This window comes from Podarcis cretensis (assembly GCF_951804945.1).
Source record: "Podarcis cretensis genome assembly, chromosome: Z".
Classification (NCBI taxonomy): domain Eukaryota; kingdom Metazoa; phylum Chordata; class Lepidosauria; order Squamata; family Lacertidae; genus Podarcis; species Podarcis cretensis.
Genome location: NC_137184.1, coordinates 27,964,330 through 27,990,224, shown reverse-complemented (window position 1 = coordinate 27,990,224; position 25,895 = coordinate 27,964,330). Strand labels below are relative to the sequence as shown.

Here is a 25,895-nt window from a genome sequence, read left to right as displayed (position 1 = left end):
GCAATGGGCTCTACGTGGGGCTACCTTTGAAGGTGATGCGGAAACTACAACTAATCTAGAATGCAGCAGCTAGACTGGTGACTGGGAGTGACCACTGAGACCATGTAACACCTACATTGGCTCCCAGTATGTTTTTGAGCACAATTCAAAGTGTTGGTGCTGACCTTTAAAGCCCTAAACGGCCTCGGCACTGTACACCTAAAAGGAGCATCCCCACCCCATCGTTCAGCCTGGACACTGAGGTCCAGTGCCAAGGGCCTTCTGGTGGTTCCCTCACTGTAGGAAGCGAGGTTACAGGGAACCAGGCAGAGGGTCTTCTCGTTAGGGGCACCCTCCCTGTGGAACGCCCTACCATCAGATGTCAAGGAAATAAACCACCACCTGACTTTTAGAAGACATCTGAAGGCCATACTGTTTAGGGAAGTTTTTAATGCTTGATGTTGTATCGTGTTTTTAATGTTCTGTTGGGAGCTGCTCAGAGTGGCCAGGGAAACCCAGCCAGATGAGTGGGGTAATATAACAACAACAACAAACAACAAACATGGTCCTTTGATTGAAAACAGTTGCCCATCCCTGAATTAGTGGGATGCTGTTAAGCCTGGATAGAGAACCAGGAACGCCAAGGCTTCGCAACAGATATCTGTAACTGTCCTGCCCCACCAGTTTCTCTTTCCCAGCACACTAGAGGGACAGCTCTAGTGTGCAGCTGGAATCTGGTCTCAAGACTCTTCAGAAGTATAAAACACTAGTTTTGAGTATAAAAAGGCACCAATGCAGGCACTTCCTTTTAAACAGCCAATATATTTTGGGTGGGGAGGTGGGAAAACAGACAAAGAGTGGGTTTATGGTACAAGAGCAGAATTTTGTGATGGGTACAGATTTTCGTGATCCATAAAAGTCAATTGTTCACACGTACCAAAAGTTTACCAGCTAGGTTGTTAGCCCTTACGGCTGCATGTCAAGCCTTCAAAGTATAAGGCTTGTTTCTGGTGAAGCTCAGTAGTTTGGGAGGTGGGGAGAGCCAAATAAAAGCACCCAGTGAGTACTTAAGCCCTATGCATAACTTCATATGGAAGATTTGTGGATAAAGAGGTTAGAGTCTTTCCTTAAAAAACAACATCACAATGACACGACTGTGGTGAAATTAACTTTATTTAGTGTGATACACAGCTGTAGTCTGACAGTCAGTATTCATATTTTTAGAGTCACTTGCTTGGCTAACAGCTAGAAGACAGCAGAGCCAGAGACAGACACTCAAATATTATACACATCCACAGAGAAGGCAGTCAGAAAATGAACTATGCTGTTCACCTTGTGTGTCCCCTCCCCACCTGCCCAACCAACCCCATCCCTCCCCACAAAACATTTAAGTATTTTGTTTTAAAATCCCTATTCTCTGGAAAATACACAGGTTTCTAGTGTGTCTTGAGAGAACACAACAACAGCAGTGACAGGACTGGGCTGCCAGTGAGAAAGGGAGAGTGGCAGCAGTTTAACTGCAGAGAGAGAAACAAGTCACACTGACAGGACATCAGCAATTTCCACACAACAGGGAGTATATATACACAGGATGAGTAGAGGCCTCTACAGTGCCATTTGCTTTCAGAACTGATGGTGCCAAAGTTGCGGGCTTATCTATTCTGCTGGAGAGGCTACTGAGGAGCAGGAGAAGGGGGGGTGGGGGGTGGAATGTGTGCAAGAGGTTCCTGTACTCAGCTAAAAGGGTGTAAGAGAATGATGGGGAAACCCAAAGCATCATAGAAGTAGCAGATTCTGAGAAGGTTTGCTTTCAGTGGCCAGTTACAGATAAGATTGAGATGAGGACAAAAAAGCCTGACAGATAAATTAAATGCACTTAGCCATTCCAAGCTTTCAAGATGCAGTAAGTGCTGATTTTCTTTCACAAATAAATCAAGACTTTAGCAAGCTGAGTCCTTAGCTTCAAGGCCAAAGGGCGATGTCATATGCTCATCAAGCTCTAAATTTCATATGCAAGATGGGGCAAGGAGCCATGTGTCCATTATGATGCATACAAAGGCCCAATACTACAATCCTTCTATGTCGAAAAGGAGATGGTAGATTGCAGAAACATTTGACTGATGCAGACAGTGACCCAGTTCGCATATAATAGGAAGCCAACCTCTGCTGTAGTCAAATGAGCAAATGTGTGGATTCATGGCCACTTTGCTCCTTCTCCAATCTTGCTGCTGGGATAGCTCAGTTGATACAGCATGAGACTCAGGGTTCAAGATCATGGGTTCAAGCCCCACTTTGGGCAAAAGATTCCAGTATTGCAGGGGGTTAGACTAGAAGACCCTCATGGTCCCTTCAAACCCTACAATTCTATGAAGCCATGCTTTATTTTGTCCAGACAATGGTTTCCTCACCTGTAGATCGTCTGTGAGAGATAAACCACAAGCCCAGTTTCAGATGTTAACATTAAGTCAAATTATGGCTTAGCTCAAAGCAGTGCAGTGGGCAGCAGGGCCAGAGGAGCAACCTAGTGGCTGGGATCTTCTGTCTGGGAACCTGCACTTTTTATTAAGTGTAACATGCAACCTGGGCTGTTAAGCTGCACATGCAAACTTGCATTCCACCATGTACATCAGACTGCCAAGCATGAGAACCAGACTTAAGTACTATGAATACTCAGAAAAGGTAACTACCATCATCATGGCAGCACAGCTCAGTGAAAATAAACTACAGGGGATAAACTTGTGTATACTTGTGGAAAACCTGGTTTTCTTTTGTTACGTAAGGGCATGTGGGTGTCCCTGCCCAAGGAGTCATGTTTAGGAGAAATTATTAAACACATACAACCCCCTGCCCCACCCTAGTGATAGTAGAAATTAAGGGTATTCTCCCTTTTGTGGGGAGCAATTTATGTAGAACTTGACAGGTACTTTTGCTGTTGCAACAAAACACTTTAATAAAAACCTTAAAAATTCAACAGATAAAGCTTTTCCATTATGCAGCATTATCTGAAGGGATAATGCTGTACCGGTTGAATTTCACTCAGCTTACAAGGACAGGAGCCTCTGATGAAAACAGGGCTGGCAACTCAATTAAGCTAGGAATGTGGAGGGAGGGAGCAAAGCAAAATAGGGATGGAATATATGCTGCTCTTGCTCTTTACCATCCCTCACTCATTTCTAAGAATATAAACTTGGTTTATGGAAGTGTTCACAGGTTATGTTCAGAAGCAACTCCAGCAAAGAGGACCCATATCACTTGCGTACACAAGCCTGGCAGGAAAAACTATTGGAGTAAGCATATGACTAGGGCAAGGATAGTGAGCATGGTACCCTCCAGATTTTGTTCAACTCCCATCAGCCAATGGCCAGGAACAATGGAGTTGCAATCCCCATATCTGGAGGGTACCATAATCTGGGGATTATTATTTGGACAAAACCTCAGACCAAAACAAAATGGTCCAAAGTACCATCAGAAACAATTACCCAATTAAAGTCATTTACTGCGACCAGTCTCCAAGGTCTGCATGTTAGGGTGGCTTGCACCCAATAAATGGGGTGGCATTTGTGATAAATCACAAGTTCAGAGGTCTATAGTTCAAAAGTTTTTATCATCTGAAAAAGTATGATGCACAGGTGCCTCTTCTGCAGAGCAAGCCAAGCATAAAAAAAGAATTAAAGGCTATTGCACTGTGAATTAAGTAAAAATGGAACAGCCCTAATATGTGTGGAGTTTGAAAACTGGTCAATAGCAAGATTTTTTTTTTTTTGGGGGGGGGGGACAGAATTAGACCAAAATTGGACCAATTCAAGGAGAAGTGCTATGCCACTTACATTTAGGCTTTAAATGCTACTCTGGCCCAGTGAAATAAAATAAAATAAATTCAGATAAGGGTCTTTCTCATAGCTAGGCACTGTCTCACCTGATGAGAGAGTGTACTGCCGATAGTCATCTGTAAAAAATGGCAATAGAGCCATGAAGCATAAAAGGTAACTGTAAAGTACTTTGCATATTTAAAATGACACATACATTTACAGAAATAGCAGCATTGGACCAAGTCTAGTCTGCAAATCCCTGTTTTAATCTAGCTAGCAACTGTAGAGTTTACAGCTCAGCTAGAAACAGATCTTGTTTAGTCCTTGAGAATAAATCCCCAGTCCATCACTTTGCTGCAGCCAGACTTCCCACATAAGGCTCTGCATATTCAGTCTGGTTCTGCCAATCCTCCCTAACTCCATATTTAACTGAGCACCACATGCTTGAGAAAAAAAAGGGTAAGCCAATCTGCAATTAAAAATACGTAGCCACTATGTAAAGATAAATGACAACTTGGAAGTAGAAATATCTAATGCCATATTCTGAGCTACCTTCTCCCCTCCCCTTTACTACCTCTCAGGGAATGGAGGAACAAAGATCAAATGGGGAATTAAGTGGGTAGCTATGGCTAACCTACAGGAAGTCAGCAGTGGAGCACACCCGTTGCTTCCCCCATCCTCCTATATATGCTGCAACAGCAGGCAAACTGAAGGAGCAACCTCTGGAAAGGGGATGGATAAAAAGCAACAGGAAGTAAGTAAGGGATGACCCAGCCCCACTAGGTCCTTTGCTGTAGGTTTATCCATGCTTTCCTAAATTGAGAAAAGCTCTGCCCCTTTGCATTCATAGGACGACACAGAAAGTGAACACGCCCGAGACAGGAAACCTAGAAGATGAGTGCCAGGGCACTCAAAGTGCAACAACCAACATGGGACAGGACACACTTGAGGGTTCACACCATGCAGTAGGAGGGGGCAGCCGGGGCCGTCCACAGGGCAGGGGGCTCGATAGTTTATTAGACTTAGGTTTCAGCCCTCGGAAAGTCGAAATTTCTCTAGTCAATGAAAAGTGATGTTCTTCGGCGAGATGGGGCTGGGCAGTTGGGAAGAGGTTGCAACGCAACAGATCCTTTAGCAGGAGCAGCCGCTCTCTGTTACTGGCTGCTCAGGAGGTTTCTCTAGTTTGATGTCAATCACTGGAGGTGGCAGGTTAAGGGGGAAAAATAACACCCAATATTGTAAAGCAAGGTGTGGTAAAGAACACAGAGAAAAGCACAACAATGCGACACTTGGGTCTAGCAAAGCAGATCCAGGAAGTTAAGGGGATCTGCCCTTGCCTTTCCTTCCCACCCCTTGTATTCCAGAAGCATTCGCTTCTCCTCGCTGCCAATAAAGCAGGGACAGGGGGACTTGTTTCTGACCAAGGGTTGCATCACCTCAGTGGAAAAGGGTTGGGGACACATTCCAGAAGTGCCTGGGGCTACACATACCTCTGCCACCCCTTCCAGGCAACTTCTGAGGGCCATATGCTAGTGGCTGGCAATTCAGAGGGGGAAATGGGTGGACCAACAAACATTGCTTTACCTTTGTACAGTAACTAGTTTCCATACACCCTCACATCCCCTCCCTCCATTCTCTAGCAAGACAAGCAAGAGGGCAGCATTAGATTTCAAGCTGGGGGTGGAGAAACTTGGTGGGCAAAGTGGAGCAGTGATGGGTGTGGTCTAGGGGTCAGAAAGGGGCCCCAGAGAGCCACCTTTGGCCCCTGGGGCTTAGGTTCTCCACTCCTGCACCACTGGCACACAATAAAATAAGCTCTTGTCAATGCTTTGCAAAGAGCCGCCCTAAAAAGAAACTGTCTTAGGCTTCCCCAAGCTTGTACTGAAAGACTGCAGTATGGGATGAAGCTACTGAGAAGCTGAGCAAGGATACTGTCGTCTTTGCTTTTCTCTGGAGTGCTGTCCATCCCAGGTAAGGCAGCAGCCACACGGCGGAAGAGCTGGAAGGCAACACAAAGAGAAGGTGCAAGAAAATGTGGTAACTAAAAAATGCATTAGGGGGAGCACTGGGACAAGCTTAAGGGATACAGAAATGTGAATACTGCAATAATTAGTATGAAAAGCCGTGAAGTCAGGATGGAAGCAGCACACTAGTCTTTAAAAAATATTTTGATCATGGAAGCTATGGAATCAAAGGGAAGGAGAAGTTAATCCATTCCAATACATCACCACCAAGCAGGGCACACTCAGAATTGGCGGGGAGAGATCTAAATTCCCTCAAGAGAAATCCCAAAATCCCAATATGAATTTTGGTGCTAAAAATGGCAGTGCTCCTTCCCGGGAACAGAACCAAGTTACCTGTTTCACATTATAGCCAGTCTTTGCGCTGGTCTCAATGAACATCACACTCAGTTCTTTGGCTCTCTGTTCGCCTTCCTCTGTAGTAATTTGCCTGGAAATAATAATGCAGACACGAGAGAAAGAAAGGTAAGGCATTTGTCCTCTGAGGGAAAATTCAGTTGTCAAGGATCCCTCCCTGTCCTATCAACACTACAAGAGGACTCCTGAATCTCTGAACTGCCACCTTCATCAACTCAAGCTTTTGAGCGACCATGAAAAGTTAGAAACTCGGTGCTCACAAATCACAACAAGCAAAAGCAGGAAAACAAGCAATGCTAGAATCAGAGAGCTTTAATGCCTGCTGCATTTATAGAAGCTTAGAGGAAAAAAGTAATAGAAACCTTTTTGGAGGCATTTCTACATCTCACCAAACCAAGTAAAGCCCCATAGCTATGCATGGTGGGATGGCTAAACCCATTTTTGCTCTACCTGCATGTGATTACAAAACACAAAATGTAAGTCAAAACAGGAAAGCCACGAAACATGGTTAGTTGGCTTAGTTTGGTTATGTGGGTCACATGTCACATAGAAAGCTATGCCACTGCTGCGTGGGAATTAATAATCTCTAACACCCTGTACATACCTGGTTTTATATAAAATCCTGCTTTATCCCTGGTTTCAATATACATCCTACTCAGTTCTTAGGCCTCTTGCACGCCCTCTTCTACAGAAATGAAAAAAATGTCACAGGAAAGGGGGAGAAAAATCCAAAAGGAAGCAAAAACTAAAAAGGGAATTGGTAGCAATAAACAAACAAACAAAAACAAATGAAGCTTCAAAAGATTGGCCAGCAACAGAAAAGCCAGCAAGGAAGAAGCACACAGCCCCCACAAAATAAAACAATAAGGACAAGTTGCATGTCTGCATAGGTTGCATGAGAGAGGTCTTCATTTTCACCTAAGACTTTCTTTGATTATTATTATTATTATCTTAGGCTCATTTCACACAATCCAGAACAGAGCGGAATTGGTGTTTTGATGCCCGTGGGGGATCCAAAACTAGCCTCCCAAAAACTTCCCTCCCTTTAAAGCTACAATTTCAATGTCTTGTGTAACATAAACCATGGTTTGTAAGGATGTCTAAATGGGGAAACTATTGTTTGTATCTCCCTTCCAAATAGAAAATCATGGTTTAAAGTGGGTTTCAAATTCTGGTTTGGAAAGGAAGGACTAACCATTGCTTGGTGGTTTAGACACTGGAAAAAACACTTGTGTTTCATTAAAGGGGAAATTTAAAACAAAGCTGAATGCTAAGTGGGAGGAGGGAGCAAACAAGGCTGCAGCTTGATTTTTATCTGCTCAATTTATTCTTTACCTTTAATACAGAAAATACTTACAGATGTAGGAAAAAGCTGAACAAAGAAACCACAGATGTGAATGTCCCCCCCCAATAATTTATTTATAATTCACATTATTGTAGGAATAAGTTGCTTTCCCTTTATATTAATAGAGCATTTTGCATGCTAAAATGGCTGTAGTAATATCTGTTTGAACAAGTATAATTGTCAAATGAATTATGATTGCTTGCAACTAAGCAGCACAGATCCTATAAATGGTTAATTCAAGGGGACATGGACAGTACTTTAAAAACTGCTTTCTTAAATCTATGGAGCTCAACATATACTGCATGAATGTGCAGAGATGACAGCAGCGGAAATTAAACTAGACAGGAGACATTCCTAGGAAAATGGTGGAGGTGTAAAAGCTCATGACCATTTTGTCTATTCTAATAGGGGTTGCAATACAGGCGACTCTCAACTTATGGGGTTACATTCCAGGGACAGCACATAAAGCCAAAATCGAGTACTGTACAGTCAGAACACTCTCTCTCTGCACCTCTGAAATCTCTCTCAAGGTGAGTGCAATGGCAGGTGGGATTGCCAAAGCTTTTCCTCCCTGCTGCCCGCCCCTTTAATATATGTGTATAAATATGGATATATATTTGCCAAGCACAGAAAGCTGAATGTGCACAAGTTAAATGCGCGTAAGTTGTGAGTTACCTGTATTTGCTAGCTGTCCATAGCTGGGAACTCAGCTGATGCTAGTCAAGATCTGCAACTGAAAAGCTGCGAATGATGAGTTTGGAAAACTCAAATTTATACATCTGATTAGGCACCGTACGGGAAGTACCGGCAGGAAAGAGGTCCTATGTTAAGTATTTATCTTAGTTATTAAATCTATATCCCACTCCTCCCCCCAAAAAAGGAGCCCCCAGTTAACTGATTGAATTATGAGTTGCATTGTATTTAGTGGTATGTTACAAATTATTTCTGCCATGTAACTGTGCCTTTGTTTTCAAGAACTACCCCCACTTAGATCAATGATCAAAGGAAGAACTGTAATTTTACCTGCTGCCTCATTTCCAGGTTGTGCCAAAGCCATTCAGATTTTTGCTCCAGAGGAAGTTATGAGTTTTTTTGTCCTATGTGTACTAGGTCCCTAGCTGGTCAAGGCGGCACCCAAATTTCTCATAAAGAAGTTCCAGAGACGTTGGGTTGGCAAAGCAGCTTCTAAAGGCCTAGCAGAATGCCACTGTATTTATTGGTCAATGATAAGAAGCCTCAAAACAAATCTCTCTCAAGGAAGATGTGTTGCTTCCAGAGAATGCTTACAATTTAAAATATCTAAAGAAGCAAGATGTTGGTGCCATCTCAATTAAAGCCACAATTCTACCAGCCTTACATGCCTTTTTCGGATGCATTTAATCCCGTTTCTTCACCAAAAAAAAAAAAAAAAAAGGAGAGATTTTCCTTTGCTTGTTCCTTCCAAAAGCCAGCTAGGAAGCTTTCAAGCATATACAAAAACAAAGGAACCTGACTCCCAACTCCCCAAATTACCTCTTGTCTGCAAGGTCAGTTTTATTCCCCACCAGCATAATGATGACATCACTTCCTCTTTCTGTTCGCACATCATCAATCCATTTGGAGGTTTGCTGGAAGGAATTCATATCTGTGGGTGTGGGGGAAGGCTTAATTAAAAACTTTAAAAAGCAAAAACGCTTTAAAGGCTCTTCTGCAAAAGTAAGGTACTTGCATACCCCATGGACCAGCATGACATACAACGAGCCCAGTTGCTTTATCTTTGGGCAGCCATGGCTCGGGGGTTTTGTGCTCTGACCCCTCTCTGAGAGGACTGCTTCCATACACTGTGAAACCAATCTCTCACTCACTTGTAATGTCATAGACTACCACTGCAATAGTTGAGTCACGGATGTAGCTGGGAATGAGGCTACGGAACCGCTCCTGGCCTGCTGTGTCCCAAAGCTGAAGTCGGACCTGCTGGTACCAGCCCAGGGAGGGGACAGAGGGACAAAAGACAGAAGAGGAAGAAATTGTCCTTTAGAGAAAAGGCAGTTAGAAAATGAATTTTATAGAATTGCAATAGATCTCCAAATGCACAGACAATCCAGTAGAAAATGCAGTGCTTAAGATGGAAGGAAAACACAGCAGACTACCCAAGACCTAACTCCTGCTTCTGCAAATAGGACAAATACTCATCAAATGATTCTACCAACCAAGACAGCCAACAATACCAGAGGCACAAAGTGGACTCATTTCTTCCAGTTCAGTAGACTCTTATAACCTCTAAATACTAGTGAACAGGGTATGCGAGTGAGACTTCCTATATATCTTACTCTATGAAAACCAATACATCTGGGCAAGTTCTGCAAGATCTGTAGTTCTGCTGAGAACTATAGTATAGCTCCATCTAGAGAAACTTACATTCTCAATTCTGGGTTCAGCTTTCCATTAAGTGTGAAGCCAAAACCCTTATTTTCAGCATGTGAATGGGGTAAGGTGCAAACTGCACAGTGCAGTCATCTGGCTCCTTACAACACCAGCAAGGAAAGGAAGACACTTCCTAAGGGAGGCAAATAGCAACAGAGCTAAATTAAATGGAAGCATTGCCAGTCATACCAAGAATCTCACAACTATCAGCATAGCACAATTCCCTGAGGAGCCCAATGGAGATGGGAGATGCCATCAGGACAGGCAACGTGTTTTAAAGGTTCGTGGAGGAAAGTCAGGATACACATTTAATTAACAAAATTTTTATTTAAAACAATAACAACAACACATAACATAACATACCAGCCCTTCCTCTTGGGAGCTATGTAAAGCAGAAACTGGAACTAGCTATTGGGGCAAAGAGAATAAATTTCAGCTTTGGATTGCATCCAAAGATATCATGACTAAGATTACCCCTTCCACCACCATCCTCAACATTGTTCATGACTGGTTAGAGCTGTAACTGTGTCTACAATGAAGACCAAGGAATGAAAAAAGCACCAAGGTGGGTCTACAAATGGAGCTTATGGTACTGCACCCACATTGACAGTTCTGATGGATTGCATGGAACTGATTCAAGGAGAAAGGTTGTCACTGTACCAGAGACAAGAGGAGCCACTTGATTTTATATATTTATTTAAATAATCCCACTTTCCCCATACTAACTGAAGCATATTACTGCATAAATATACAAGCATCAAACAAAGCTAGTTCCAAAACATGTACACTAACTCCATGAAGCAAATCATTGCAATGTTTACACCAGACTAAGGTGGTCATAGCAATACAAGGACAGACAAAGCAAGAGCAAGGAGGAGCGGGAGAGAAAGGGTGCAGATGAACTACTGATGGGGGGGGGGCTCCTTTGCACACTGCCCTAGGCTGAGGGACAAAGTCTGCGGCACAGGGAGTCTCCACCCATAGCTCTCCTCCTTCCTTCACATATATCTCAATGAAGTTGTATTGAAGAGAGGGAAAGTGTCAGCAGTCAGCAGGGCCACCGAGTCAGGAGGACACTATGTGGCCCTGACACATATGGTCACAGCTGCTGCTAACCCACTGCACAGGAAGATGTTTAGTGAGCCCCCACACAACGCAGAGAACATGGGCGCAAACAAAGAATCTCCCTACAGTGTGCAATGGAGTTTGGTCTGCTGTGGTGAATGGGGCACTGTCCCACTAGCCTCAGTGTGGTCTCAAGTCAATCCTCACCTGCCTCCCATCTACTGTTGGCCTCCCACCCTAACAATCCCAAGGAGCACCAGTCGCCAGCTGGTGCAGCAGCATTGCCCAAGGAGCACTTGGTGAAAAGATGTGGCATTTTCAAGGAAGCCAACATGTCCTTAAGTGAACATGATTTCAGGTTCTAAAGCTTCACTAAGGTGAAAGAAAATAGGGAGACACCTTTTATTATTGCATTCTCTTCCAATGGAGAATCCTTCAAAATCTTCCTTTTGGAAGTCTATACGAATATTGTTTTTTTTCCTTTTTTAAAAGAAAAAGCTTTCATACAGTGAAAGTTCGTTTCCCCAACCAACTCAGCCCTTTAGCAGTTATTCCCAAGGATGGCCATCTTTTTGCCTTTCCTGTCACTGTCCACATGTCCGCAAAGTAAACAAGACACCACAGGGAACCTGGAACACACAGAAACTGCAGCTCTGTATGCTGTCACAGAGCTGCGGTTGAGCTGAAAGTGCAGAAATGTTATGTATTCTCTCCTGCCCCGCACCCATTTTGACAGACTGCACAGGGAGTGCTGATGTGGAGTTGACTTTCCCTTCAGTGACAGGTTTCCAGGCCCACTGGGAAACTGGCTGGGCACAATCATCTCCATGCACATGTGCAGTTGGTCATGGAGGAGTGTTGAAATGTACTGCATTGCAAAATCCTTTCCACCACCCCTTTGGGGGTAGGGACTAAGAAGGTAGTCCTGCTTCTACACTTGGCCTGCTAAATCTCAAGACTTTTTTCCAAATGATTTTCACTGATATTAACTCTCTTCAAACTCATTTAGTACACATGCTCACCTCATATGCACTAGTTCTGTGGCTATTTAAGGTGAAGCCATCGTTCCTAATGTAAAGCTTTTACAAGCCATCTTACATATCTGTGTCTTATTGCTTTATTATGGTTGTAGTTTTAACTGTACTGTCTGAATACAATTGTTTTCTGATGAATGGAGCACACAGATGCTACAATAAAATAAAAAACCAATAAGTAAATGCAGAAAAATGGCTCAAAAACTCCAGGAGGGAATTGTCAGTGGCAGAGGATTAAAGGACCACAAACAATTCTCCAAGTCTTTTTGTAAACTGCTTTGAATCTTTTTAACAAACAAACAATTATGCAGTGTATAAATTTTATGAAATAAATAATTGATTAATAAACTTCCTAAGTTGGGCCATCAAAAGGTATGGATTAGTTGCTTTCATACAAACTGTGGCAAACAGAAGTACATACTCCTTTATGCAACACATGACTTGATGGAATGCACTGCTGGCCAAGGGCACAGAACATGTATGGGGAACCTCTGGCCCTCCAGATGTTGCTGAACTACAATTCCCAACATCCCATGTCAATTGCCATGCTGGCTTGGGCTGATGGGAAATGAAACCAAAATCACCAGAAGGACATTGGGTTAGGGAAAACTGGGCTACAGTATTTGAGATAGCAAAACTGGACCTAACATTGCCCCTTAAGAGGCTAAAGTAAACTATAGATAGAGATGACGGCCACAGTACTCCATGCTCCAACAGCTTCCAGGCTGGGTTATTGCAATGGACTCTACGTAGGGCAGCCCTTAAAGATGCCTCGGAAACTTCAGCTGGTCCAAAATGTAGCAGCTAGATTACAGGCTGGGGTTGCCTTTAGAACTCACATAATCAATTTAAAAAACAGCTGCATTGGTCTCCCATTCATTTCTGAGTGCAAGTAAGGTGTCCACATTAGCGTTTAAAACCCTAAAAAACTTAAGACCCCAAATATCTAACAGACTGTCTCCTTCCCTTATAGGCCCTCTAAGGTGTTAAGATCAGTTCCATTGACCTCAGAAGTCTGAGGTGGCGCTGGTGGTGTGGGAGAGGGCATTCTCTGTGGCAGGTCCTAGGATGTGGAATTCCCTCCCCTCAGAAGTGCATCTGGCACCTTCAATATACAACTTTCATCATCCACTAACGACGCACCTCCTTTCCCTGGCCTCTGAAACATGAAATAGGTATTTTGGGGACACACCATTTCCCTGTGGCTGTGATTTCTGGTAGCTGTTTTTAATGCTGACTGTAGTAACCTGCCCTGAAAGTTGTTGGTGAAGGATGGGTAAATAATAAAAACAATAATAATTGCTAGATAGTGGAAACATAATAAATTGCCAAGTGGGGATTTTAAAATTTATTTATTTATTGCCTTTCTAAGGGGATAGGCACTTAATCTGTTTTATTAAAACCGGTATAGCTTTATTTTTATTTGTAACAGGAATTTTCATTTTCGGTATCATATTTTGTAGGGCTACAAAATCTATATCAGCTGAATATAAATATTTGCCCAATTATAATTTACATACTAAGAAACAGTTAAACAAAAAAAGTGGTGGGCCTCTGCTAGTAACAACGGATTCTATCAGGTGATCCTTTGCAGGCTTTTGGGTGGTTTTAGTCCTGTCTGCTACCCTACTGAGAAGGACAGAACCAGAGCTCTCTTCTCCACTGTGCACAGTGCCTTTGCAGAACCTAAGCCACAATACCTACTTGTCAGATCAAAGACAATGACAGCCGCAGCAGAGTCCCGGATGTAGCTGGGAATGAGGCTGCGGAATCTTTCCTGACCGGCTGTGTCCCACAGCTGCAGCCTGATCTGGGAAAACAGAAAATGTGGGGGAAGGGGGGAAGGGAAGAAAGAGCAGAAATGTGGAACACAAAATAAAAACAAAAAAATTATGTGAAATTAAAAAAAAGGAATGCAAACTCTTTGAGGAAAAATGCAAGCAACAAAAGGGGCAGGGGAAATGGTAAAATGAAAAAAAAATCAGTGCAAAATAAAAAGAAGGGCTTGCCCAAGGGTACCTTGTGATCGTAGCTTCTGAACAAATCCCTTTAAATGTGTTAAAACAGCCAGCTTTTACCCACAGTGGAAGCAAAAGAATACAGCAGGTACAAGAAGTGGAGGCCCAAGCTGCCCCAATGGGATTTCTTCTGACACTCAGCCTAATTGTGTACCCCCTTATGAAGCCCCACAACAAAGATACATGTCAAGGGCTCATTAACAGACACACACAGAGCATGAAGGCTTCAACAGAGTTCTCAGTGTGCCCTTCAACTACTCCATAGGTGTACTTTGTCTGTGCATCAAGTGAGTTGAAAAATAACAGGAAGGAGTCATGCCAAAGCCACAGTTGCTGTCCACACTGGGAAGAAAGAGGTTAAATGGTATTTTACCCAAATGTGGTGTCACAGGAACCAGAGGGTGGAGTCAATGCTGCCCATCATTTCTAAGTAGCATAGTAATAAACATTAAAGGAATTGTCAGCAACAGCACAGTTTGGCTGGACAGAATTCCAGTCTGAGACAAAGAATTATCTTGAACCAAAGGTTAAGTTTCTGCTTACAGCCATACCCTAACACAATGGTTCCCAAACTTTATTTTCTCACAGACCATTTGAAATTGTCATGGGTCTTGGCAGACCACTGAATTGTTAATCTGTCTGTTGTAGCAACTGCTGCACAAGATGCCATATAATTTCTAACTGTATTGTTATTTATTCTTTTTTTTCTTATCCAAATTGTAATACAATAAAATACAATATGAAATATAAAAGAAGCAATAGAATTTTAGAAAAATTATGAATATTTAATATGATGGATATGCTGACTTGCATCTCCAACCACAAATCCAGAGACTTACCACAGACCACTCGAATGAAGCTTGTAGACCACTAGCGGTCCATAGACCAGTTTGGAAACCCCTGCACCAACATATAAACACTATCACTCTGAAAATGACCTAAGAAAATTCTTACTTTAAATCCAGGAGACAGAAGCAAGGTAGCACTAGAGGCACAGCCAGTTCAGGCTGAGATGCCAGATAATTCAACAGTTTGCTGTCATAAAATAGAGTCAACATGCTACCCTTATTTCAGTTAGGCTGTACGAAATCCAGGTTCAAATCCTCATTTGCGATTTGTACCCATTAGGCTGCTTCTCTCTCAAAGCCTAAATTTCCCCTACAGGACTGTTGCAAGTATAAGATAATGACTATAAGGCATTTTGCACATTTTTAAATTGCGGGAGAAATAATTTTGCCAGACTAGCCTCCCTCCTGTATCAGAACCAAGGATGTTGCAGCCAATGATTAAAATTCCATAGCCACAATAAAAGTTGGTTCCATGGAACTGAAAGGCAAAAGCACCACATTTTCTCTGTCAAACTAATCCGCCTTTGCAATTTTGTACACAATCTACCCAGTGATGTGGATTTCAAAGGGCCTCCTCTTTCATTCCCCCCTTTTTAAAAAAGCACAATTCTAACCATATTCAATAAGACACAAAAAGTCATGACTCTGGGGAAATCGCTTTTCCTCCTGCATGGTACAGTTTGTCTCAAATAAAGAGCCACAGCTAGCTTACCCTCCTTTGCCAGAGACCATGATTGGAAGGGGCTGCCAGGGGATTTAGGGCCACTCTTAGAAGGTGAAAGCTGTCAAATACAACACAAGCCAGGACAGCGATCACATACTTTTTCCAGGTTATGCACACAGACGACCCCACTCACCGTGCGATCTTCTAAATACATAGTCTTTGAGAGGAAATCAATTCCAATAGTTGCCTGGAAAAATAAGAAAACTCTTAGTAACTTTGAACTACAACAGACATCTAGTTAAGAGTTGCTGGAAGTCCACAAAAAATCAAGTTCTTGAATAATAAGACAGATCTGTGGTAACCTCAATACTGAACACATGGGATGAATGATTTCTGTGCAAAATGAATTCTGGAGTTGCTTAATAAAAAAAAAAGATAATCTAACAAGTTTTGGTCCTCTTGGACTCTTCTCTTGTGACCCTGTTCATCTGGGAGGGGGAAACTCAGATAAATTAAATAATTTTGGAGGTTGAAGCACAAGGGGGATATTGCTGTGGAGAATAATTTTCATAGTGCACAGAGCTTTTTAAGTGGGTTGAGAGACCCAATTTTTTAATATATCACCCTGATTACAGGTTATGAAATACATTTACCTCGCTGAGATAGTAGACTCTGAACATCATGGTGCCTTATGGAAAATGAATTAAGACTTGCTTTGGGATTGCATCTGTATGCTTCAATTCAGCTGAGGCGCAAGATCTATGTGGCAATATCCAATATTGCACAAGCTGATTTACCCTTCTTCTTCACCACCCAGTAGCTTCTTGAATCCCTCTAAATCTGGATGCCAGCCAGAGGGGCTACAGGCGGAAGACAGAAAGGACTTGCACGTGCTGAAGTCCATTCAGCTTCTGGATGGACACAATTAGGTTTCAAACGTTAACTATAGCAGCAACTCTTTAAAGTCAAAGGCAGCATAAAACCATCAATAAAAAGCCAAGTGGAACAAATCTGCTTTAAAGTCATAAGAACATAATAGCCTGCTGGATTGTGCCAGTAGCCCATCTGGCACAGCATACTAGATGGCCAACCAGATGCCTATCAGAAACCTGAAATGATAGGGCATTACACTGTTCCAGGGAGTTCCAAAGATGTGGGACCAGTACTAAAAAGCCCTATCTATGGCTGGTAACAATCTGACGTTAATAGTGTTGGGTTAGAGAGCAGGGTCTCCAAGGCCAATCTCAGGGCAATGCAGGCTCGTGAGGGTGCAGGCAGACATTCAAATAACCTGGTCTTAGACCTTTTAAGGTTCCAAAAGCCAAAACCATCACTTTAAACTGAGTCTGGAAAGAAAGAGAAGCAACCAATGCAACTGACACAGGGCTAGTGTTGTTATATGCTCATTTTGTAAATTATATGAATTTCTGAAGAAAACTTTTTTCAGCCAGTTCAACTTTGTCTCTGGATAAAACTTAATGGTAAGCTTCTTATTACAAGGTGTGTAGACATACATCAGTAAGAGCTGTTGCTAAGTCTGCACTTCTGGCAGCAAGAGAAAGTTATTTGCAATATATATAGTAGAAACAATGGTCCTAGGCTGTTCAATATGTTTTTATTTGGCTTATATCTGCCTTTAGGTGTATATAATATTTATAATATTTAGTTGCTTTATGTTGTTTTCATTTTTAAAACTGTAAATGTTCCTTCAGCCTATTCAATAACATTTTCTTTTATCTACTGGCAGCATATAGATGTGTCCAACCAATATCCAGATTCCAGACCTCTAGAATTTCACTAGTTTCTAAACCTCTCCATGAAAACAGTGCATTATAAATTTTCTTATGCAGGAAGCCTGACTATGCTCCCACTTACCTGGTACGTGTTGTCAAAACTGTCATACATAAATCTGGTGATCAGGGATGTTTTTCCAACTATAGAAGAGGGGAGAAGAGAAATGGCTCTTTATATATGAAGTGTAGGAGCGGCACTCAAAACACCTGCCCACTCCAGAATATCATGGCACATTATACTATTCCTTCCTTTTAGAAATCTAGCTAACCTACATAAAGTAGCATGAGATATTTGGGTCTGCTGCTTTTAGAAGTTGTTGTGCAGACATATTATTTTATTTACACAAGCAGCTCCTTTGAGTACTGGGCACTGTGGGACATATACACAGAAAGCAAACAATAAGCATAGTGATCCATCACAATGTGAATCAAATAAGTATAATCTGTCTGAGGGATGAAATGTGTGGCCTTGTCTTCCTGGGCTGGACACTGTCACCTGCTCTCCTTCTAGATCTGCTCGAGAATGGGTGAGAATGAGAAGAGTGCCTCCAGATATGGTGATCTTTGTCAAGGGCAAAACAGTCCAACTGTCACTGTCATAGCTTGTAACTAAGAACTATGCTTTGTCTTGTTTTTCCTTCCTCTCTCCAATATCTTCTTCCTTGTATGTCATTTTTAGAAGACTGTGAGGCTGAGTACAGAGGTCATATTCCAGCAGCTTATAAAAATAAGCTTTGAGAGCCCTTTTGGTGGGATATAAATTTTGCAAATAAATAAATAAGAGTTCTAGAACATTAATGTCAACCCCAATCCTAAACCATTGAAAACCGAGATTGTTCTGTGACACTGCAAAGGTGTGGGTCCATATTTCCCATCCAAAGCTTTAATTTAATAGTACAAGTCTTAGCATGGAACAGAAGGCTGGTGACATACATACACAAGCACGTATTATGAGACCTGCAAACCAACCTCAATTCTACATAGTAGGGCTGAAACGCCATTTCTTCCAACAAACCTTATAAACACTTTAAAATAACTGAACCAGTTTTAACAAATGCAAGCACAACTATGTTTGTTGTGATAAAAGCAACATATTCCTATAATTTTCATTTTTCTCCACCTTACTACAGCATATACATGATAACAGCCACAAATGTCGCTGACTATATATTCAGTGTTTCAGAATAATTACAAATTCCATCAGTGGACAGAACTGGCATAGACACAAATAATTTTGTCACATTAAGACAAACCATTAAGATAGGGGGGGTTCTAGGAGGTTCTATATTTATTTCACCATTGATGACTTTGTTAGCTCCCATATCACGCTTCAATACATAGGATGTTGGGCATTAGCCAACATTGTAATTCAGAGCACTGGAAAGAAATTTATGTGCAACACTTCCAGCCATGCTCTTAGAAAAAGTGCTTTGAACTTGACTTTATTATTCACACGTAAGTGTCCTAGAAGCTGTCCTCTGGAACAGGATGGATCAATTCACTGGATCAGTTGAGAAGGTAGAAAGTGATGAGCTCACCATTTGGTAAGCTCAACTCTATCAGCCATTAGTATGCCCAAGTGCTAACAAGACACTGTACAACTGAACAGCAAAAGCCATTTCACACAATAAATGTTACCATAGATATGCTGACAAATTCAGCTGTGATATGTCACTTCAATGATAATAATTTTAAAAATTATTTTTATCCTCAAGGATGATGCTCTTAACATTAAAAAGGATTGGAAATTATAAAGTCTTCTACCAAGGAGACCAAAATATTGGTAGCAATCTTAGCTTCAAAAATATATGGTAAAAGGGTATAAGGTGTGGAGGAATATTGGCAAGTCCTAGAAACTACCTCACTTTGAGTTTCTTTTGCTTTTTCTATGCACATTAATTCAGTAGCATCATGCTCAATGAGACTTACTCCTATTCCATATGATCAACACATTTTAAAGCTTCCCAATCAAAATTCCTAGGATCCCATTGAAATGAGCAGTGGGAGCTTCAGTAAAATCTCTCTCTCTCTCTCTCTCTCTCTCTCTCTCTTTTTCACACAGCATCTTATAATACTTTCATCTGGACAACCTGAGTGGTGATGGTAGGTATCATTTCAGGTTTGTGGTGCCACACTTCTCTCATCCTTCCAATACCTCTCCAAAGTCTTGGATGAATGAAGGAATCACAGCAAGGGACATTTATAATAACAAAGTATCACTTGCTCCCATCTGTTTATGCAACTCTAGAGACACTATGTACACTGATGGAGATGTAGTTGTTCAATTACACTAATGACGCCTTAGCCATCTTCATTTCTCCCACCCAAAGGTTTTGTATTTTAAGGAGCATGCATGCATTTGTCATCTTACACAGCTCTTTACTTGAGGAGGGATCCTGGCAGCTTTTGCTCCTACAATTTGACAAGGCACCATATAAAATATCAGGATGTATCAGAATCATACAGTCACAAACTTTTGTTTCCTCCTCTTACCCAAACTCTGGAATGTCAAAGCGGTATTTGGGGAGTGGGGACAGCAGAAAGACGGGGTGGGGGGGTGGGGTGGGCTTGCTTATGGCTTCCTGACAGGGTTTCTGACAAACCACATTAGGCACATACAAATAGCCTCACCAACTACTGCCCACCCAAAGCCCAAAGCAGGAGATCTTCTTATCTAAAATGCTGAGTGGGACCTCATATGTTTCTGCTTATGTAACTCTGCGAAGCACCATGGACAGCAAAACAGCGGCGGCACCTGCTCTGCACTTGAGGGTTCGGCATGTTGAGGAGGGGAGGGAAATTCTGCCCGAGTGTCATCGCCATAGGGTCATCCCTCAGAGATACTCTCCTCACCACCTGCCCGCCCTAAACCCCCGGGGCCCCGCGCTCACCGCTCTGCTCGCCCAGGAAAACCAACTTGAACTTGCGCAGCGGGTTGCCGAACTCGCCGCCGGCTCCTCCGGGCGCCGCCGTCATGGCAAGCGGAGCAGGGCTGGGACTGGGGGAGCAGGAGGAAGAAGAGCGGGAGGGATGGGTGGAAGGGTGGAAGGCCGGAACAGGAGCCAGGTGCCAGGGAGAAGGAGCGAGGTAAGGGCAGGGGAAGAACCGGGCTGTGCCGACCAGAAACAAGACGCGGCAACAGCGGAGCGACACCTGATGGCGTCACTTCCGCTCCGCGGCCGCCCTGCCCCCGCCTCCGAGGGACGAGAGAGGGATGAGCTCATCCTGAGCTGCACGGAGCGGGAGGAGGGGGAAAGAAGAGATACAGGCCGGCTGGAAGAGACCGAGGGTGGCGTCGTGAGATCATCGGGTGTGACATCACGGAAGGGCGGGGTTTAAGAGGCCGACGGCGCGGCGCTAACCACAGAGACAGGAAAAGGGTAGAAAGAATCAGTACTTTTTTGCATCTCCCTAGGATACAGAATAGTTTAGTTTTTGTAAAATATGCAGGGATTTATGATATTTAAAATGAACCGTGGAAAGTTTTAAGGATGTTTAAATGAGTATTTTAAATTGTAAAACAGAAAATTCAATAATATATATATATATAAGAAGAAAAAGAAAAAAACAGGACTTCCACAGTTATTTGCGTGGGGGGAAGGATTATAAACATAGCACTGAGGTTCTCTTCCGTCCCGTGTTGCTGTTTTTTTTTTTTAATTTTTATTATTATTATCACCATCATTTCAATTCTATACCAATCTATGTTTGCCAGAAAGAAAATCTCAAGGCGATTTACAGCCTGCATTAAAACATCAAATAAAAGAAGTCAGATTCATGCTGACAAAAAAAAAGCTCCTCTCATACAGTGCTATGTAAAGAAGGAAAGTTTCATGTCTCCCTCACTTACCCCTTTCCACCACCCCTCCGATTTTTCTTTCTCTGTTTCCTCCCATTTTGTTACTTATGGAAAGTCTTTTAATAAAAAATGTCAAGTATTGACTGGCTGGATGAGGAGGAGTGGTGGGAGGCTGGGGAAGGCTGAAGCAGGAGGGGGGGGGGCAGGCAAGAGCTGCAGAAGAATGCCAGGAGTTTGCCTCTCCTACTGCAACAAGCTTGGGATACATCTGGTAGGGAAGAAGCTGTAGTGGAGGTAGAAGAAGGGGACCGTCAGTCCTGGCAACTGCTCTACGGGGCAAGACCTGCCAATTGTATGCCATTTTCTTGAATAAAGAATTAACTACAATGACAGATTCTGCATCTTGTGTGCTGACCTGCATCTGAACTCAGCTTTGACAAGTATACATTCAAAGCAACGTAATTAACAGGAAACTAATACAGACATTTCGAAAGAAAGTCGAAAGAAGGAAGTCAGATATAAAATGCACATTTAAAACAACATAATTAGCAAGGGGATAAAATATTATCATAAGCATAGAACAGATCAGCTGCTGTTGCTGCCAGTCTTGCTGCCAGTAGTTCATGGTGGAAGCTCAGGCTCGATGACCCAGGTCTGCCATAAGAGACAGCCCAGATGGTTCCTGGCCTCTTCAGCAGCCTCAGATTTTGCATTATACTGCATTCCATTAAATAACCCCCCCCCCCCAAGTTTTAATCGTATCTCATGTCCACCACATGTGCATATATTTATCGCTTCGACACCTACAACATGCAGTCATTGAAACATGAAACTGAATTTTCTTGAAGTAAAGTACCAACAATTAAGATTGCCATGTGTCCTCTTTTTCCAGGACACATCTTCTTTTTCAGGGGTAAAATTTGAGACAAATTGCATTTACGTTGTTGGGTCCTCTCCAAGCCTATAGTCTGCTACATTGGTACCTCGGGTTAAGAACTTAATTCGTTCTGGAGGTCCCTTTTTAACCTGAAACTGTTCTTAACCTGAAGCACCAATTTAGCTAATGGGGTCTCTCGCTGCTGCTGCGTCACCGCGGTGCAATTTCTGTTCTCATCCTGAAGCAAAATTCTTAACCCGAGATAATAACCCGAGTCTGTAACCTGAAGGGTATGTAACCTGAGGTACCACTGTATCTGCCAGATTGGAGTCTATACTTGATGGAACTGCTGAAGTGGTCAAACCAATTCCTTGGTTAAATCCAAGGCCTAGCCAAGCCTGTAAAGCATCGTTTTTTACATGTCTAAAGAGTTGGTGAAGTATAGGTGTATTGTCCCTTCTGGGCTTGGCACATGTATACCCAGTCACAAGAATTTTGAACATTTGTATATGGGGCGTTGCCAGTAGTATTCTCCTTATTTTTTGCCAATGCCAATTTGTTTCCATACATCTTCCCAATTATTATAACCTAAGAATTTCCCCATGATTATTTCAGGTCTGACAAATTATCTGTGCATGCTTTTTGCATAAGAGTCTGATGTAAAACCTTTGATATGACTTTTGTATTGTAACATGTCACCCCAACCTCCAGGTGGTGAGAGACTCCAGGGTTTGTGTGCTTACTCGGTATTCTGTTCTCTTGGATGGAAGGTGAACAGACACTGTTGTGTCTGTAACATATAATGTTGTATTTAAACATATATGCATCCTGAGCATAGGATAGAGGGGCTCACAGTGCATTGCTCCTCCATTAGCCACAGCTTTAGGTCCAGCACAAAGCAATGCACATCTGTTTCCCAAGGTCCTATCTTGCCCACTCCCCCTTGTTGTCCCTTTCGGTTCCTTCCCACCTGCATGCATGCAGATAATTGCAACTCAGCTCCTCTCTTTCAAGTTCCCAACAGGGCTTCAAAGGAACTAATTGGTTACTAATCTTCCCCCAAACTCATATCACTCCCACCTCCAACTTCCTAACATGCCCAATCAGTCTACATGTTTAGCAGTGGCCTTGAAATTCAGCTTTAATGTGGTGAGTGGGGAGCTCCAAAGTGAAGGTTTTGGTGATTAAAGGTAAAAGTAAAGGTACCCCTGCCCGTACGGGCCAGTCTTGACAGACTCTGGGGTTGTGCGCCCATCTCACTTAAGAGGCCGGGGGCCAGCGCTGTCCGGAGACACTTCCGGGTCACGTGGCCAGCGTGACATCGCTGCTCTGGCGAGCCAGAGTCGCACACGGAAACGCCGTTTACCTTCCCGCTGGTAAGCGGTCCCTATTTATCTACTTGCACCCGGAGGTGCTTTCGAACTGCTAGGTTGGCAGGCGCTGGGACCGAGCAGCGGGAGCGCACCCCGCCGCAGGGATTCGAACCGCCGACCTTTCGATCAGCAAGCCCTAGGCGCTGAGGCTTTAACCCACAGCGCCACCTGCGTCCCATTTTGGTGATTAGCATACCATTAGTGCTGAACTTCTTGTAGTTGACCAGTATTTAGTTGCAATCCTTCATGCAGATCTTTAATACAATATATATACAAACTAATTATGCTTGTCTGAGAGGTAAAGAAGTGTATGATAAATTATTGGCGCTAAGAGAGAACTATCTATAGCCTAAAGCTTTGCTCTGTTTAACCAAATAGTCAATAAGTTCTTTTAAAAAAGGATTGTTTATCTTAGCCAAGTGCTGCACTCTAGTGGTTACAAAGGAAAACGCTCAAAAGCTATAATCAACTACTGTACAGTATAACTACACTAAATGGAAACACAGGAAACTGTCCCTATAGACACTAGGGACAGTTTCCTGTCTTTCCATTTAGTGTAGTTATACTGTAGTTGATACTGTATAGAAATAATTTGCCTAGTTTAGAATGCTTCATAATATAATACAACGTTTGGAATACACAAGCCACCTTCATTTCCTTAAAGAAAACCCCCCCAAATGCTTAGTATTAAGTCTAGATTTTTCCCTTGGTGCATAAATAGGCTAAATAGATTCTGCTTAATTTGTCTTTGAGAATGTCTACAGGTAATTCTTGAAATAATAAAAAAATGGGGGGGGGGGTAGCATGAAATTTAATAACAGCTATTCTTCCCAAACAGGACAAATCTAATTTTTTCAAACTCAGCCTTAACTTTTCATAATGGCAAATTTTAAAGGTTGTTTAAATTCTTAGATAACTTTATTTTCCAAATATGTTAGTCAATGGTTCAATAGAAAACACACATAGAAAAGGTGGTAGGTCTGTTTATTATTGACCCTAGCCCTAGTTTTGCTATTTGCATATAATTGTTTTAAAACCCCTCCTCCAAAATTTCACCTTCAATATTTTGATATTGTAACATTTCCACCAAAAATTTACTTGCAAGTTTATCAGATCTTTGGATGCATCCAATGAGAGGATCAATAATGGAATTGCATATTTCCTAGCACAGTGTACCAGGCTAAGGGTTTTACAAACTGGCTCAGCAATGTGCCTGTACTTAATGAATCCTGTTTTGTCCAAATTAACATATTGTGGACCTATATTGCTTAGAATATTAGTATGCTGACAAATAATGTAGTGTTCTGATATAGAAGGCTTATAAGAATAAACAGACTCAACACTTTTTTCTGGCATATTATTTTTAACAGTTGCCATGTCTCAGGAATTTGATTATTGACCAATATATTATTAAAAAAACATAAGGGGAGCAAACCTCTGCAGAAAGGGTTTTTTTTTGGGGGGGGGAGGCAGACGGGATGGTGGGTTCTCTTCCCCACCCCTTTTGGATGTGTATGCTACTGTTTTATTTCTGTGTTACCTATTATTCTCTCTCCTGTGTAGTTTAATGCGGTCAAAATGATTTGTATTGTTTAATTTATTGTATAACTTATTATTATTATTTACTTGTTGACATTGACCCTGTGTGGGAGAGGTGTGGCATCTAGAGAGATAATGGCATTGTAACCCTGCGAGATGTATGCTACAAGATTAATGTAAAGGCATTGACACTTTTGCATCCCTCCTGAGTAACGCCAGGGCATTTTCCAGGTTGGCAGTTCTTGTCCATGTATAACTGCCTTGTTCTAAACGTGTTGTGTGGCTCCGCTGATCTGTGGTTAGGCCTAGTAACTTCCAGCTAGACCTTTACTGCTTTGGTTAGTCCACTTACCTCTTGATGGGAAAAACAACTGTTGGGTTTTTTGACTACGTGCTATTCCGTGCAGCTTCACACAGAGTCAATTAAGAGTTGGCCAAAAGCCAAAGATGACTGAGCAGAGAGGCATTATCTGCCTGGAGATATGGGACCCTGGATACAGCTTTACCATTGGTTGATGTCTCACATAGGCATAATGACTTTTGACCCTTACCAACTGGAGTGTGTGTTGGTTAGTGTGGTGTTCTGAGAGTCGTTTGGAGTTTGTTAAGAGAGAGCTAGTTAAGATCCGTGTTTCTGTTCTTGTATATAGTAACAGTATATAGTAACTTGTTCTTGTATATAGTAACTTGTAGAGTCTGCTGTAAATAATAAACACATCCAAGTAACCAAGTTACTAGTAGCAGCGTTTTGTTCCTGCTTCTTCCATCCTTCCTGCAACTGATTGCTTTCTGGAACTCAGCGTATGCTATGCTAAGGTCTGGCTAGGGTCCTGCAACAGGTCAAAATTGCAAAACACCACCACCACCAACAGAAATTAAACATGAATTGATTGGGTGGGTGGGTGTATCACCTATGGCCGTGTTTTGTGACTAGCGCAGTCAGATCATCCATTTTGCAGCAGTTTCTTCAG

General features: G+C 42.3%; 1 protein-coding gene and 1 long non-coding RNA gene across 6 annotated transcripts in view; one reads left to right on the top strand and one right to left on the bottom strand.

Moving 5' to 3' along the window:
* Positions 1 to 1,134: 1,134 nt before the first annotated feature.
* LOC307207679 (ras-related protein Rab-6B-like) lies at positions 1,135 to 20,612 on the bottom strand. 5 transcript variants are annotated; one of them, XM_079961774.1, is made up of 9 exons: positions 20,228 to 20,610; positions 17,419 to 17,477; positions 15,737 to 15,790; positions 10,278 to 10,322; positions 9,356 to 9,464; positions 9,024 to 9,135; positions 6,146 to 6,239; positions 5,721 to 5,787; positions 1,135 to 4,984 (listed from the first exon to the last, which is right to left on the bottom strand). In XM_079961774.1, exons 1-9 carry the CDS (start codon positions 20,310 to 20,312, stop codon positions 4,920 to 4,922), a joined length of 690 nt encoding a protein of 229 aa, XP_079817900.1. In that variant the 5' UTR covers positions 20,313 to 20,610; the 3' UTR covers positions 1,135 to 4,919. The 5 variants fall into 5 exon arrangements, with proteins under 5 accessions (XP_079817900.1, XP_079817901.1, XP_079817904.1 ...); XM_079961775.1 differs by having other exon boundaries at positions 9,356 to 9,461; XM_079961778.1 differs by lacking the exons at positions 9,356 to 9,464; positions 10,278 to 10,322 and adding an exon at positions 13,718 to 13,823 and having other exon boundaries at positions 20,228 to 20,612.
* The window catches only part of LOC307207744, a 962,945-nt gene continuing 950,997 nt past the window's right edge, over positions 13,948 to 25,895 (top strand). The window contains exon 1 of the long non-coding RNA XR_013834820.1: positions 13,948 to 14,179. This is a non-coding gene — a long non-coding RNA (uncharacterized lncRNA). The remainder of the gene's footprint in view (positions 14,180 to 25,895) is intronic.